General features: G+C 46.3%; 1 protein-coding gene across 1 annotated transcript; it reads left to right on the top strand.

Moving 5' to 3' along the window:
- Window positions 1–9,695: 9,695 nt before the first annotated feature.
- On the top strand, window positions 9,696–14,331 carry LOC121452324 (peroxisomal succinyl-coenzyme A thioesterase). Its single transcript, XM_041658398.1, has 4 exons — window positions 9,696–10,012; window positions 10,259–10,939; window positions 11,959–12,161; window positions 13,491–14,331. Exons 2-4 carry the CDS (start codon window positions 10,483–10,485, stop codon window positions 14,094–14,096), a joined length of 1,266 nt encoding a protein of 421 aa, XP_041514332.1. The 5' UTR covers window positions 9,696–10,012; window positions 10,259–10,482; the 3' UTR covers window positions 14,097–14,331.
- Window positions 14,332–14,564: the final 233 nt, after the last annotated feature.

The following is a 14,564-nucleotide window of genomic DNA, read 5'->3' as shown; positions in this document are numbered from 1 at the left end:
TTGTCCAGGAAGTGATCAGACTTCTAATCTAATCTAAGGGAGATGGAGATGTGATTATGGTTGTTTACCAGAAGCGGCCCAAGTGTCCACCAGCAATGGGGTGGAACAAAGGGAGGTGGATTTCCAGCAGTCTAAGGAAGCTCTAAGAAGAAGGAGTCTCCAAAGCAGCATTGGAGGAAACATTCAAATCCCAAGACAGCACGTCCAATATAATGATTTGAAATTCACAATGTAGGCGAAAGAAAGAAAGTGTTTAAAGTCTGTCTGTAAATGCCGACACAGTAAAGAAAGCCAAGAGGACAGCCACACACACTCCAGACAGGGCCGAGGGAGAACAGGACACAGGCGTCCAGTGTCCAGTTGTTTCGGCATCGTTGTCCAGCAGAGTGCTGTCCACCTTGTGCACCTTGGGATATTCTTTTTGTTGTTGTTTTGTTTTTGTTTTTCAAGTCAGAGTTTCACTGTTTAGTCCTCGCTCTCCTGGAACTCGCTCTGTAGACCAGGCTGGCCTCGAACTCACAGAGGTTCACCTGCCTCTGCCTCCCAAGTGCTGGGATTAAAGGCGTGCACCACCGCCCGGCCGTGTCTATGAAAGTCTAAGGACAGTGCCAGGAATCTTTTATTGGTCTTCTACCTTATTCTTTGAGGTACGGCCTCTCAATCAAACCCAGTGTTCATCAGTAGGGCTCTCCCTAGGCAACTTGCTCCTGGGATCCCTCGTCTCCGCCTTCCTAGGCTGGAATTGCAGTCTGGCTGGCATCACATAGGTTTAAGGGTCCAAACACCTGCAGCTTTGCTTGTGGCCATAGGTATCTCTAGCAAATATTTATCACTATATTTCATATTAGCAAAGACACTGTGAGTTGATACAGAAGTCTAAGTTCCACGATGTTACAGTATTTCATAATACACTCAAACACTCTTGAGGATCTTGAGTTCAATGGTAGGACTAAGAAAAAGAAACAGGTCCGTAGAGAGTGCCTGTTTAAGGTTTGTGTTCGACACACCTCTCTTCCTCTGAGGAAGCACGGGTTAACTTTAGAGGAGAACTTGGTCACCAATAATGACATTTGGGTAATGTTTTAAGGTTTCTAGGGAACTAGGGAAGTAACTAGAATGGCTCTGGGTTCATTAAGTCAGGACTTAACAAGAAATTAGAAGATTAAAACATTAAGGGGGGACTGGAGAGATGACTCAGTGGTTGAGAGCACTGGCTGTTCTTCCAGAGGTCCTGAGTTCAATTCCCAGCAACCATTCACAGCCATCTGTAAAGAGATCTGGTGCCCTCTTCTGGTCTGTTTGTATATATGCAGAGAGAACCCTGTATACATAATAAATAAATAAATCTTTTTTAAAAAATTAAGGGCAAAAGAGTACAAGATACATTTTATTTATTTTTTTATGTGAAAAAAAAACGAAATGTGACTAAGAGATTGTGGCCTCCACAAGTCTCATTGGGCTCAGGAGTTTGACAGTGGATAGACTTATTAGTTCTCCTCTTCATTGCTGTGACCAAAGTTGCAGAAGCAACTTTAAAAGGGATTTATTTGGGACTGCGGTATAGGAGGGTGCAGTCTCCCAGTGCATTTTCTACAAGTGTGCAGAAAACACAGCAGCAGAACCCATGGTGCAGCTTGCTCGCACCTCATGCATCAGGACATGAACAACTTAGGCTGGAAGGAGGTGGGCGATGAGCCTACCCACTCCACCCCAGTGGTCTACTTCTTTTCGGCAGGCTCCTCTTCCCAGAGATTCTACAACCTCCTCTTCCAACAGCTGGGTACCGAGTTTTCAAACACAGGAGTCTATAGAGGACCATTCGCATTAAAGCATAACGTTTGGCCCCCCACCCATACTCAGGGCTGTCTCATGACGCAAGTCCAGTTGCTCCAACTTCAAAAGTCCTCACAATCTTAACAGAAGTATCATTGTTTAAAGATTCAAACTCTCTACTGAAACTCAAGGTAACTGAGCCCCTATAAACTAAAAACAACAACAACAAAAAAAAAACAACAAAAAAACCAACAAAACAAAAACCAAGTTATTTGCAATATAAAATGATACAGTTCCATTCTAAAGGAACTATTCCATGCCATGGTGCATTGGGGTGATATTTTGTTTGAGATCTAACAAATAAAGCTTGCCTGAAGATCAGAGGCCTGGTGATAGTGGCACACACCTTTAATCCTAGCACTGGGAGACAGAGGCAGAGGGATCTCTGTGAGTTCAATCAAGGCCACCCTGGGCTAGACAAAATTGATCTGGTCTAAAAGAGAAACAGAGCCAAGCAGTGGGGGCTCACACCTTTAATCCCAGCACTAGGAAAGTGGAGACAGGAAGTGATATGGCTGGGCAGAAAGAGGAATATAAGGGGGAGGAAACCGGAGCTCAGGGCATTCAGTCTGAGGTTTCATAGAGAGGGCGTTCAGTCTGAGGACTTGTAGAGACAGGATCACCCATTCGGTCTGAGGATTTCATAGAGGTAAGAACCAGGGGCTGCTGCTCTGCTTCTCTAATCTTTCAGCTTTTACCCCAAATATCTGACTCCGGGTTTTTATTATTAAAACCACTTAGAATGTGTACTACAGTACACGCCCGTGAAGGTCAGACAACTTGTGTGTGTTGGGTCTCTCTACCACACGGGTTTCAGGGATGGGACTCAGGCCATCAGGTTTGGCACATTTCCTGAGCCGTCTTGTTCCAGTGCCGTTTCTATCCACTCTCTCTGAGGGTTTTAATTGCCCACCTGTAGGCTAATCCCTCCTAAGTTATCCTGGGTTCCTCCAATCTTTTCTTCTCTGACAAGAGCTAACAGAAGGGATTGCTCCTTCCTAAAGCATCATAAGCCAGAGTTAGAAACCGGGAGCAGAGCTTGGAGGAAAAGTCTCACAGCTGTAGGTTAAGAAACGTCCTGGAGGCCTGCGCTGGTGGCGCATGCCTTTAATCTCACCACTCCGTAGGCGGAGGCAGGATGGCCTCTGAGTTTGAGGTCAGCCTGGATTACACAGGGAGTTCCAGGACAGCCAGGACTATACAGAAAGGACGAAAAATGAAGAAGAAGAAGAAGAAGAAGAAGAAGAAGAAGAAGAAGAAGAGAGGAGGAGGAGGAGGAGGAGGAGGAGGAGGAGGAGGAGGAGGAGAAGCTCTCTGATGTCATAAACAGAGACAATTAAATCACCAATGGGATGAGGAGCTGGTATCACATGACCCACATCACAGAGACACTCCCTTTTACTCTTTTCTGCCTATATTGTTATCTTTTGTTCACATGTTGGTCACTAGCTGCTGCAGGTAACTCCACGGACCCACGGAATCCTTTACTCTGCCATCTAGTGGGCAGCACTGACAACACCTCAGATGCACTTGCTGTTGCCATTTCTCCATAGCACATTCACAGGCCTGATGGGACAGCGGGAGCTAAACAGCCTCCACATCAGTTCTTGGGAGATAAGGGGACGTTGTGCTGTTGATGACAGCCCAAACTGAATCCGGGAAACTGTCAGCTGCGTAGATAAGAGCAGAGCCGAACTCACCCCATTCCTGGTCGTTTTACTTGGTTTGTAGCCTTCACACTGGGTTCTCAAGTAAAATGTGTGATGCACGGCAGATTTGGTGTGGTCTTCTTGGCTCTGTTCACGTATACTAAAAGCCTGTGAACACAGAAAATAACACTGGTCCAGCTTTAGAAGTTGTAGCAGTTACTTTCTATTGCTGGACAAAAAGGGCACAACCAAGGCTTCTTACGGAAGGAATGGGTTGTGTGGGCTTATAGTGCCAGAAGAGGAAGGGTCCACTGTGGCGGCAAGAGACAGGCATAGTGGCAGGAACTGAATGCTGAAACCTCACATCTTGAACCACGGGCATGAAGCAGAAAGACCTTAGAAGTGGTACAAGGTTTGAAACCTCAAGGACCACGCAGTGACATAATTCTTCCAGCAAGGTTACACACCAGTCCGCCCCCAAACAGCGCCACCAACAGGGAACAAGAGTGCAAATACATAGAAGCCTATGGGGAAGACCTCATTCAAACCACCCGAGATGGCATTACCTAAAGAACAAAGTTGAATTTACAAAGAGATCCAGATCAACTAGACAGTGGTGGTGCATGCCTTTAATTCAAGCACTCAGGAGGCAGTGCAAGTTACAGGACAGTCAGAGCTACACAAAGAAACCCTATCTCAAAATGAGAAAAAAGAAAAGAAGCTATATCCAATTGACCACTGCTTGCAAATTGATACAGATAAATTTGGCTGCAGAACCATTCCTAAAGCTTTTTGCTCCTAATGAAGCTGTATAGGTTTTTACATTTACCGTCAGTCACTGGTCATCTCACCTGATCTGAGAACAGAGTGAACCAGAGAGGTCCATCCTGCACACAAGAGGCGGTCAAACCCTGACAAACAACCACATGGTTGATCACTGGTGTTTTCATAGAAAGAGCTCGATCAACAGGGGAATGTGGAAATGCTCCGAACCCAGGTAGAGTTGCATTTGTTAATTCTAGCAAAACAAAATGTATGTTTATACAGAATTGGGGGTCACAAAGAAAGGACTCTCACACACAACAGCCTGATACTAGCCTAAGAGTTGGATAGAACTTTGAGGCCTTTGTAAATGCAGATAGAATAATTCCAGAATAAACGCTACTATGACCAACAATAATAACTTGTTAAGAATACCTGTCAAGCAACTTTCCATTTGACTCTCCTTGACCCCTGACCCTTCCTTTGCTATTAGCCTGTGTGGGTAAGAATAATTGTTTCAAATCATCTCATATAATTTATCTCTCCATTTCCCCTAAGAACCTGATCTTGTCGTGGAATGTATTCATACATGAATCCACATTTCAGTCCTGCTTGGTTGCCAAAGCAAACATTATGCTTTGTAGAATCTCTCAGACTTTTATTCATGCGGACACTTGCTACTGTGTGACGTTTCTCCCAGCATTCCTTTTCACTACTGCAAGAGAAAGGGGAGAAGTTGCATTAGGGCATCACGGGTAGCGGGAGCGGACATGTTGAATATCAAGACGTGGATCATGGCAAGGGACAGGCAGCTGTTGAGAAACTCACAAAGCCCTGTGTATTCCTAGAACTATGGTGAGGGTGTGGATGGGCTCTTTGAATTTTACTTTGAAGTGTTCTACAACATTTCAACTTTTAAGGAAAACATTAAATACTCAGAAATCACAGGGAACAAGAATAAACTGGGGATTTTGTAACAAAGATTTTGCAAGCAAATTTTACAGAAGCGCATAGCCTATTTGATTATTCAGTAGATCATCTTGGCAGAATGTGTCAAGGTTCCTGGTCAGAACTCCTTATCTCCTCAGGGTAGAGTCCCAGTGCCTCAAACTTGAATTGTGTAGCAAACAGAAACAGCATATTTTGGCCTTTTAGCAAAGTGTCTTTTTACATCTACGATGGAATCAGGCTGCTCCATGAATAGTTTCAAAGACATTCATTATGTTCACTCCTAATTTGTAGTCCCCGGGACAGAACCCAGAGCTTTGTACTTGCTAGCTTGGGTTCTACTGTTGATCCACACTCCAAGCCCTTGAACGTGATATTACAGATTAGACGCTCTGTTTCTGTGCTTGATGAATATGGGTATTTTTATGACCTTAGATTATAGGATTTTGTAGACATGGAGACACATAGACAAGATAGATAATCCAGCGAATAGAACATTTTTATGTCAGTGCTTTGTTCTGATTATAATACAGATTTGTGGTCAGGCTGTGTAGCAATGTTTATTGGCTACCCAATAAAATTGCATAAGTAATCAATGGTCCGTGTAACATTTACTCTCTTAACCTGTGTAACGGCCGAAACAGGGACAAAGGTCTTGGCAAGCTCTCAACTAGGTGACTTAAAGATCAAGGTTCTGGAAAGAGAGTCAGAGGGGTCCCGTTAGGATAATGACAAGACTTTTGTACCCAGACTGCCAGTGGGTTGTTGTTTTGTTTTAAAATTCCTATTTTGATTAATTGTCCTTCACAGAAGCAACCTTGCTATTGTGTTTAATGTTTTTTTATTTTATGTTTGGGTTTTTGAGACAGGGTTTCTCTGTGTAGCTTTGGAGCCTGTCCTGGAACTAGCTCTGTAGACTAGGCTGGCCTCTAACTCACAGAGATCCGCCTTCCTCTGCCTCCCAAGTGCTGGGATTTAAGATGTGCACCATCACCACTTGGCTATATTACTAAACTGTGTAACTCAGGTGGTTTGTCACAGGCAGGCAAACCTGATTCATGTATCTCCCTTAAAGAATAAGTGTGAGGGTTGGATAACTCAGTGGTTGAGCCTTGCCTAGCTAGCATGCTTGAGGCCATAGGTTCAAGCTCCAAAACCACAAAGAAAAAAAAAAAACCAAGAAACCTGGCTGTGGTGGCCACTCAGGAGGCCGAAGCAGGCAGTCCTCTATGAGTTCAAGGCCAGCCTGGTCTACAGGTTGAGTTCCTGGATGTCCTGTACTACACAGAGAAACACTGTTTCACTGTAGAAAAAACAAAACTAAAAAAAGAAAAGAAGCAACAAAAATGAGGATGAGGAGCTAAGGACCTGCCTGACTCCATTTTGATGAGGACCTGAGGGACCTGCCTGACTCCATTTTGATGGGGAGCTGAGGGACCTGCCTGACTCCATTTTGATGGGGAGCTGAGGGACCTGCCTAACTCCTTTTTGATGAGGAGTTGAGGACCTGCCTGACTCCATTTTGAAGGCAGGAGCCATTATGCTGTATTAAAAATAAGTTTCTATTTACTGCAAGAGTTGAGTTGCCCTCTTTCCTGGAACCTGGCCTTGCCCATCCCATGACCTTGACTTGATTTTTATTACCCTCCCTAACCACATGGTGACCACATAGTTATAAAAAGATTTTTCTGTATTTTCTGATTGCCTCATTGTCTCTCTTCTGTAAAACTGCTCGTGATTTTACTCCTTAAAAAGGGCCCAAGAAATGGATTCGAGGCTGTTCTCTTTAACCCGACTTAGGAGGCAATCACTGGCCAGCTCTTAGGTGCAATCCAATAAAAAAAAAAAAATCAAGTCTGCTTCAAATTTGACTAAAATTGTGGTAATGGTCTTATTCTCACTGTTGAGATTAACAGAGCCTCAAAGAAAAAGACTCAAATAATAAATGTACCCCTACTGTATGTCCAGTGGCTTGGATCTAGAAATCCCCATCTTTTAAAGAGCTGTCTTTGAGGGTACAGAGGAGGAAGCATTACACTAATCCTACAAGTTTAAGGGTCCTCTAGGGTGCGGCCATCACCCTTAGAGAGTATTGTATTTTCCTGTTCTTGTCACCTTTTTATTTTGACAATATTTTTCAGCCTCTCAAATCCTTTTTTTTGTTTGTTTGTTTGTTTTTTCGAGACAGGGTTTCTCTGTGGCTTTGGAGCCTCTCCTGGAACTAGCTCTGTAGACCAGGCTGGTCTCGAACTCACAGAGATCCGCCTGCCTCTGCCTCCCGAGTGCTGGGATTAAAGGCGTGCGCCACCATCGCCCGGCTCAGCCTCTCAAATCTTGCACACATGGTAGAGATCTCTCTGACTCTGATCAGACTTCCCACGATGCTAAGGTCTTCCACACCGCAGGACAAAGATCCACACCCGGGATTACCATTGACAGAGAACTGACGGTGAGTCTCTTTGAGAGGAAAGCATTTATCGAAGTGTAATCCACTGGCTGCTAAAAAGGAGCCGTGCTGAGCTCTTCTGTGTCGTTCATGCTACAGAGTTATGAAGCAGGACAAGGCCTGGGCCCTTCTCTAGCCGCTCCTCTTTACTCTCCATTGGCTTACCAGAAAATCTGAATACGGTAGAGTTATCTCAGAGTCACAGAAAAGTTAACGGTCTTGAGTTAAAAAATGGTTGACAGGGCCGGATCATACCCTGTAGTGAGAGCATAAGGACTGGAACTCGGATGCCTTGCACTCATGGAGGGCCCAGTGAGCTGTCAGCCCACCTGCAATCCCAGAACCCCAGAGGCAAAAGCAGGCGGTCCCAGAGGAAGCTGGCCAGACCTCAGGTTCAGTGAGGGGACCTGTCACGGTAAAGTGGAGCACTCTAAGAAACAGCGACACCAACCTCTGGCCTCTGCACACACAAGTGAACACACGTACGGACACTCACACATATGACCCCCCATAAACACGCGAGGGGTAGCATAACATAGTGCATTTATAAGAGCAATCAGAATCACTCCGATAGTAGCCTTTTTGCCACAGAACAGCTTATATCAATTGAAAGACTTTACTCTCTAGAACCAGGGCACCCTTCATTCTTTACTGTGTTCCTTCCCGTTGGCTGGGTAGAAGAGGTGGGTTTTCATAGGTAGTCTAGGAAAAGCAAAACTAAAGAATGAGAACAGGATTTGTTGTTTTTACAGGTCTTTTCTTAGGTAGAGTCAGGGGGACAGAAGAAAAAGTACTGGAATGCTTACCTTTAGATTACTTACCATGAAGATAATAGGATTAACCGGGTAAGGAGAAAGCACACGATTTCATTGGATGCCACCTGCTTCCCCTTTAGGGACTCTGGTGGCCATCTCTCCCGTTTCTTAAGAAACAATTCAGTTCAGCTTGATGGACTCTCAATGCAGAGAACCATTTCTACACTTGGTTTGCTCTGTGAGTGCCCAGCACAGAGACTTGTGAGAAACAATGGTTCCCATCATTTCCCTCTAACACTTCACTGATGCTACCTAGACAGACATTCGTTTCACTCCCAGTACATTCCCCACATGGACGTTGCCTCGGTGGGCAGCCAGGGGCTTACCTTTGCACTTTTGCTTCAGAATGTTTCAATTCGAACATCTTACTAGGTATCTAGTGGGATGTCCTAAACCCAAGCCAGATCGCTCCACAACTCACTCATCAACCATCTGAATATTTTAAATATTTATTTATTGATTATGTATACAGTGTTCTGCCTGCATGTATCCCTGCAGGCCAGAAGAGGGCACCAAATCTCATTACACCTGGTTGTAAGCCATCACATGGTTACTGGGAATTGAACTCAGGACCTTTGGAAAAGCAGGCAGAGCTCTTAACCACCGAGCCATCTCTCCACCCCCAACCATCTGAATATTAAGCTGTGCCATTTTATCAGGTCACTGGACTTTGGAAGAAGCCAACTTGACCTCAGAGAACTTCCTATGGCTCCCTGGACACCTGCTTGGTCTCTAGATCTCCCAAGTCACCCTTAATAGTATCCCTTAGCAAAGGGGGGCCCAGGCAATCACCTCAGTGGCGTCTCCCTCCTGAACCAGAGTCATTTGTATGCCCTTGTAACTGGGCACCCGGGGCAAGGAGAGAGAAAGCAGCTGTTGGGCTAATCTTGGCTGTCAAGGTGACTGTATCTGGAATCAACAAAACCCCAAGCAACTGGGCACACCTGTGAGGGATTTTTCTTTCTTTTTTTTTTTTAAAAATATTTATTTATTTATTTAGTTAGTTAGTTATTATGTATACAATGTTCTGTCTGTATGCCTGCAGGCCAGAAGAGGGCACCAGACCTCATTACAGATGGTTGTGAGCCACCATGTGGTTGCTGGGAATTGAACTCAGGACCTTTGGAAGAGCAGGCAATGCTCTTAACCACTGAGCCATCTCTCCAGCCCCTGAGGGATTTTTCTTGATTGGATTATTTGACTTGGGAGATGCATCCTGAATCCAGATCTTTTGGGGTTAGAAGACTCACCCTAAACCTGGGCCACAACTTCTGGTGGCAGCCCACATAAAAGGACATGGGAACAGGGAGCTTTGCTTTTTGGCTGCTTGTCCTCACTCTCACTGGCAAGTTTATCTATCCTGTCCCTGAGCCACTCCTTCCCTGGAGTTAGAACCAACTTCGGGATTCTACCGTGGACTGAAATGGCCACTCTCTAGAGCTTCCCCGAGACTCCGGCACCAGACTGGGACAGCTGAGACATCCAGTCTTGTGGACTGAACAACTACCAGATCCTTTCCATGGGAGACAGCCACTGCTGGACTACTTAGAACACAGCCCGTAAGTCACTCTAATACATCCCCCGTGTGTCTGTCTGTCCGCGCTCTCGTGTGTGTCCATCCCTTCAGTTCTGCTCATTTAGAGAACCCTAACTGATACGGCTGCCTTTCTCAGTTTCCATACTTTCTCTCCTGGGGCTGGAGTATCCACGGAGGACTTTTGCAAGCTCAGTATCTGAAGACTGAAATGGTATAAAGTTATAATTTATTACAAAGTTTTCGCTGTTGGTTTTGTTTTATATTTTAGAACGCTGCTGAGTCCACGGAAGGATGGGACTTTGTCTTGATTCATTCACTTGATGTCATGACCACTACACCACGTGGGAGTGGGGAAAAGCAGAATCCTTTGGCCTCCCTGTGGTGACCCAAACTGCTGACAGATCTTTGTTCCTGCCCCCTCCCTTGTCTGGGTCCTAGAGACCGACCAGGTCGGCTCCAGACTCAAGCCTCCTGCTCAGCTCCAAGCTCCCCATGGCGGCGACACTGAGCCTGGTGCCCGCGGGCCGCAGCTGCTGGGACGAGCCGCTGAGCATCTCGGTGCGCGGCCTGGCCCCCGAGCAGCCCGTCACGCTGCGCGCCGCCCTGCGCGACGAGAAAGGCGCGCTCTTCTGCGCCCACGCGCGCTACCGCGCCGACCCCCACGGCGAGCTGGACCTGACGCGCGCGCCCGCGCTGGGCGGCAGCTTCGCGGGGCTCGAGCCCATGGGGCTGCTCTGGGCCATGGAGCCCGACCGACCTTTCTGGCGTCTGATCAAGCGCGACGTGCAGACGCCCTTCGTGGTGGAGCTGGAGGTGCTGGACGGCCACGAGCCCGACGGCGGGCGGCTGCTGGCGCGGGCGGTGCACGAGCGTCACTTCATGGCTCCCGGGGTGCGGCGCGTGCCCGTGCGCGAGGGCCGTGTGCGCGCCACGCTCTTCCTGCCTCCAGGTGGGTGAGTCCGGTGTAGAGGGGCGCGAGCGCCAGGCCTGTGTCTCCAGCGGGGCCGGATTTGGTACAGTTCACTACCCCACAGATCTCCTCAGGCAGCATGGTTAGGAAAAATAATAAACAAGGATGGAGACTGCTACATTACCTTTCTCTCTCTTGTCCTTGATCCACTCAGTCACTTCTTCTTCTCCAGTTCCACAGCAGATCGCAGATTACACTTCAAACTTCAGTGCCTTCCTTCCAAAAATCAGCGCTCTCTCTCTCTCTCTCTCTCTCTCTCTCTCTCTCTCTCTCTCTCAAGCCACAGGACATTACACTGGTGTGTATGCTTTGTGTGTGCTATGCTCATGGGTGGTCAGAAGAGGGCGTCAGATCCCCAGTCCTGGGCCCTGGGAAATGAACTCCAGTCCTCTTACTCTGCAGGCACTGGGAGTTCTCACAACCACTGTGCCATCTCTCAGGCCCCTACTTTCGGTTCTCTGCAGCCCTCCAACAGAGCTCTAGGAGTGGACAGTCTAAACCTTGCCAGTCTTCCTTCCAATACATATTCTTTACCCAAAGGCTTACCACTTTCCACTCCAACAACACCCGATTTGTACAAGTGTGCAAATAGCTTATCACAGAATCAGCCTCTGGAATGGTGTTATTTATAGCATTAATCCTCTAGAACTGTGCAATTGCTTTACAAACAAAACACACACACACACACAGAGACACACACACACAAACCACACCTTTCAGTGTTCCTTGGAAATTTATGATTTTGTGTTGGGCCACACTCATAACTATCTTGTGGTTCTTGGGCCACAGTTTGGAATCCATAAGAGGATGAAGTCATCCATGAAACTACTTAGATTTTTCTAACTCTAAGCTCTTGTGTGTGTTGTAGTAGTGACACGGGGATCTGTTTTAATGGATCCACAGAAACCAACTAAAAACAATTTAGAGAGGTTTTTCAAAAGAGAAACACATTCTCTGCACTGTGCAATGATTTTGCCATGTCGTTTCCCCCTCTGTAGGAGAAGGACCCTTTCCAGGGATTATCGATGTCTACGGTGTTGGCGGGGGCCTGTTGGAATACCGAGCCAGCCTTATGGCTAGCCATGGATTTGCTACACTGGCTCTGGCTTTTTATGACTTTGAAGATCTCCCTAAGGAATTCACCATCGTGGAAGTGGACTACTTCGAGGAAGCAGTGTGCTACATGCTCCAACACCCCAAGGTTCTCCTCGCGCCCTCTATTTAGCCAGGCTCCCTGGGAATATCTGCAGAGGTGGTCGCCTGCTTCAGGGGTGCGGAAGACTCTCTCTGCTCTTTGTTCATGGTCCAAGTGTCTTTTGGAGACTTCCTTGACTTTGAGCATCTAGTATTTCCCCTTTCTCCGTCACATAGCTTCCTGGTGTGGAATTCTTCATAAGAATCATGGGAAATTTCATTTCATAATAGTAAAATCCCTCTTGTCATGAAGATTAGGCTTCTCATTGTTATAACCTTTCATTTTCCTCTCAAATTTAGTCCCAACTTGGCCACCTTTTTCAGAGGTTATGAACTTCTAGTTGGACTTTGAAGTTCATGAAATTAATTATTTTCCAGTATTAGTTGGACAAAAGATTCAAATCTTGGGCCAGAGCATCATCGCTTCATCCATGATGCAATACACAGCCAAATAAAGGCTTGGTTCAGGCTCACTGTGAATGAGGTTTTGAACCTGACAGGCTCCCATGTCTCAGGATTTATAGCCAATTCTTCAACGTGACTGTGTAGGCTTGTCTGCCTTGGGTTCAGCAGATATTCAATATTTAGAAAGACCCTTGTGCCCTCATGGTGGCACCTACTGTATTCCTAGCCCTCAGGAGACCGAGGCAGGAGGATTGAGACTTTAACAGCCTAGACATATAACAAAAATCCATCTTAAAAAGGAATAGTATTTTAAAAAGAAAAAGAAGTTCCCTGTGAGCTGATGTTGAGTGGAGCTGGCAGCCTTTCCAGGTGCAGTGAAAACTTTGTTTTTATTTTTTGTGTGTGGGTGTATTGCCTGCATTTGTGTCTGTCACCACATGCGTGTGGTGATCACAGAGTCTGGGAGAGGGCAATGGATCCCCTGGAACTGGAGTCAGAGATGGTTGTTAGCTGCCATGTGGGTGCTAGGAATCAGACCAAAATCTTCTGGAAGAAAATCCAGTACTCTTGACCACTGAGCCATCTCTCCAGCCTTTCTAGTTGCATTTTAGGGTGCTTGGTAAGTTTTTTTTCAGTAACATTTTGAGGGTGTGCATGTTCCACAGCACATAGGTAGAACGAGGATCACTTGGAAGAATCAGTTCTCTTCTTCCACTTTGGAGTCCCAGGATTTGAACTTGGGCCATCAGATTTGGCAGCAAGCACCTCTACCCTCCAAGTCATCCCCTCAGGTCTTGAACTCCCTATGTAGCTGACTGACTTCAGACTCCTGATCCTCCTGCCTCCACTTACAGTGCTGAGATCCTAGACATTTTCATCATACTTAACTAGATACATTTCTGACTCTTACATCTTCTTCTTTTTTCCCTAGGTAAAGGGCCCAGACATTGGGCTTCTGGGTCTTTCTCTGGGAGCTGATATTTGCCTCACCATGGCTTCATTCTTGAAGAATGTCTCAGCCACAGTTTCCATCAATGGCTCTGCATTCAGTGGAAACAGACACATACTCTACCAACAGACCGTGATTCCACCGCTGGGCCATGACCTGAGGAGAGTGAAGGTGGCTTTCTCTGGCATTCTGGACATTGTGGATATTCGGAACGATCCTGTGGGCGGCTGTGAGAACCCCAGTATGATCCCGATAGAGCAGGCCAAGGGACCCATCCTCTTCATCGCTGGGCAGGACGATCATTGCTGGAGGAGCGAGCTGTACGCTCAGATAGCCTTGCAACGGCTGCAGGCTCGCGGAAAGGAGAGGCCGCAGGTAATCTCCTACCCTGGTGCTGGCCATTACATTGAGCCTCCTTACTTCCCCATGTGCCCAGCTTCTCTGCACAAAATAGTGAACAGAGCTGTTCACTGGGGAGGGGAGGTCAGGGCTCACTCCAGAGCCCAGATAGATACGTGGAAGCAGATTCTGGCCTTCTTTGGCAGACACCTGGAGAGTACCCAGAGCAGAGCTTCCTCTAGATTGTAGTGCGTTTGTCTGTTAGTGGACGTGGTAGGTTCAAGGTCACACTTTGATGTTCAGTAACTTCATGTGAACCAGTTTTCTGACGGGTAACATTAAATTCATGTTTGGGGCATTCATGGTTTATAGGTCACTTTACTGAATAAGTTTTTAGTCAATGCAGTATTTTGCTAACATAACATATGCTTGTGAAAGATTCAGATGCATGTGATACAATGAATAAAGTTTTTAAAAAGCAACCCCTTATTAAAATGTATGCTTTCTCCTAAGTTTAGGATTTTGGTGGTGGTTGTTTTGCTTCATTGTATTGTTTTTTGTTTTTGTTATTATTATTATTATTATTTTTGAGACAGGACCTCTTTATGTGGCTCTGGCTGGCCTGGAACTTGCTATGTAGAGGAAGCTGGCCTCAAACTGACAGAGATTGTCCAGTTTTTGCCTCCCGAGAGCTGGAATTAGAGGAATGAAAGCCAC

This window comes from Microtus oregoni, unplaced genomic scaffold (genome assembly GCF_018167655.1).
Source record: "Microtus oregoni isolate MIOR12 unplaced genomic scaffold, Mior012 000009F_ref0000495, whole genome shotgun sequence".
Lineage (NCBI taxonomy): Eukaryota > Metazoa > Chordata > Mammalia > Rodentia > Cricetidae > Microtus > Microtus oregoni.
The sequence above is the reverse complement of the archived record's forward strand: the minus strand, read 5'-3'. Positions and strand labels throughout refer to the sequence as shown.

Excerpts from the sequence above, each read along its gene's own strand:
- LOC121452324 (XM_041658398.1), top strand. The coding sequence starts at position 10,483 with ATGGCGGCGACACTGAGCCTGGTGCCCGCGGGCCGCAGCTGCTGGGAC. Across the intron at positions 10,940-11,958 it reads CACGCTCTTCCTGCCTCCAG|GAGAAGGACCCTTTCCAGGG; the intron begins GTGGGTGAGTCC and ends CCCCCTCTGTAG. Across the intron at positions 12,162-13,490 it reads ACATGCTCCAACACCCCAAG|GTAAAGGGCCCAGACATTGG; the intron begins GTTCTCCTCGCG and ends TTTTTTCCCTAG.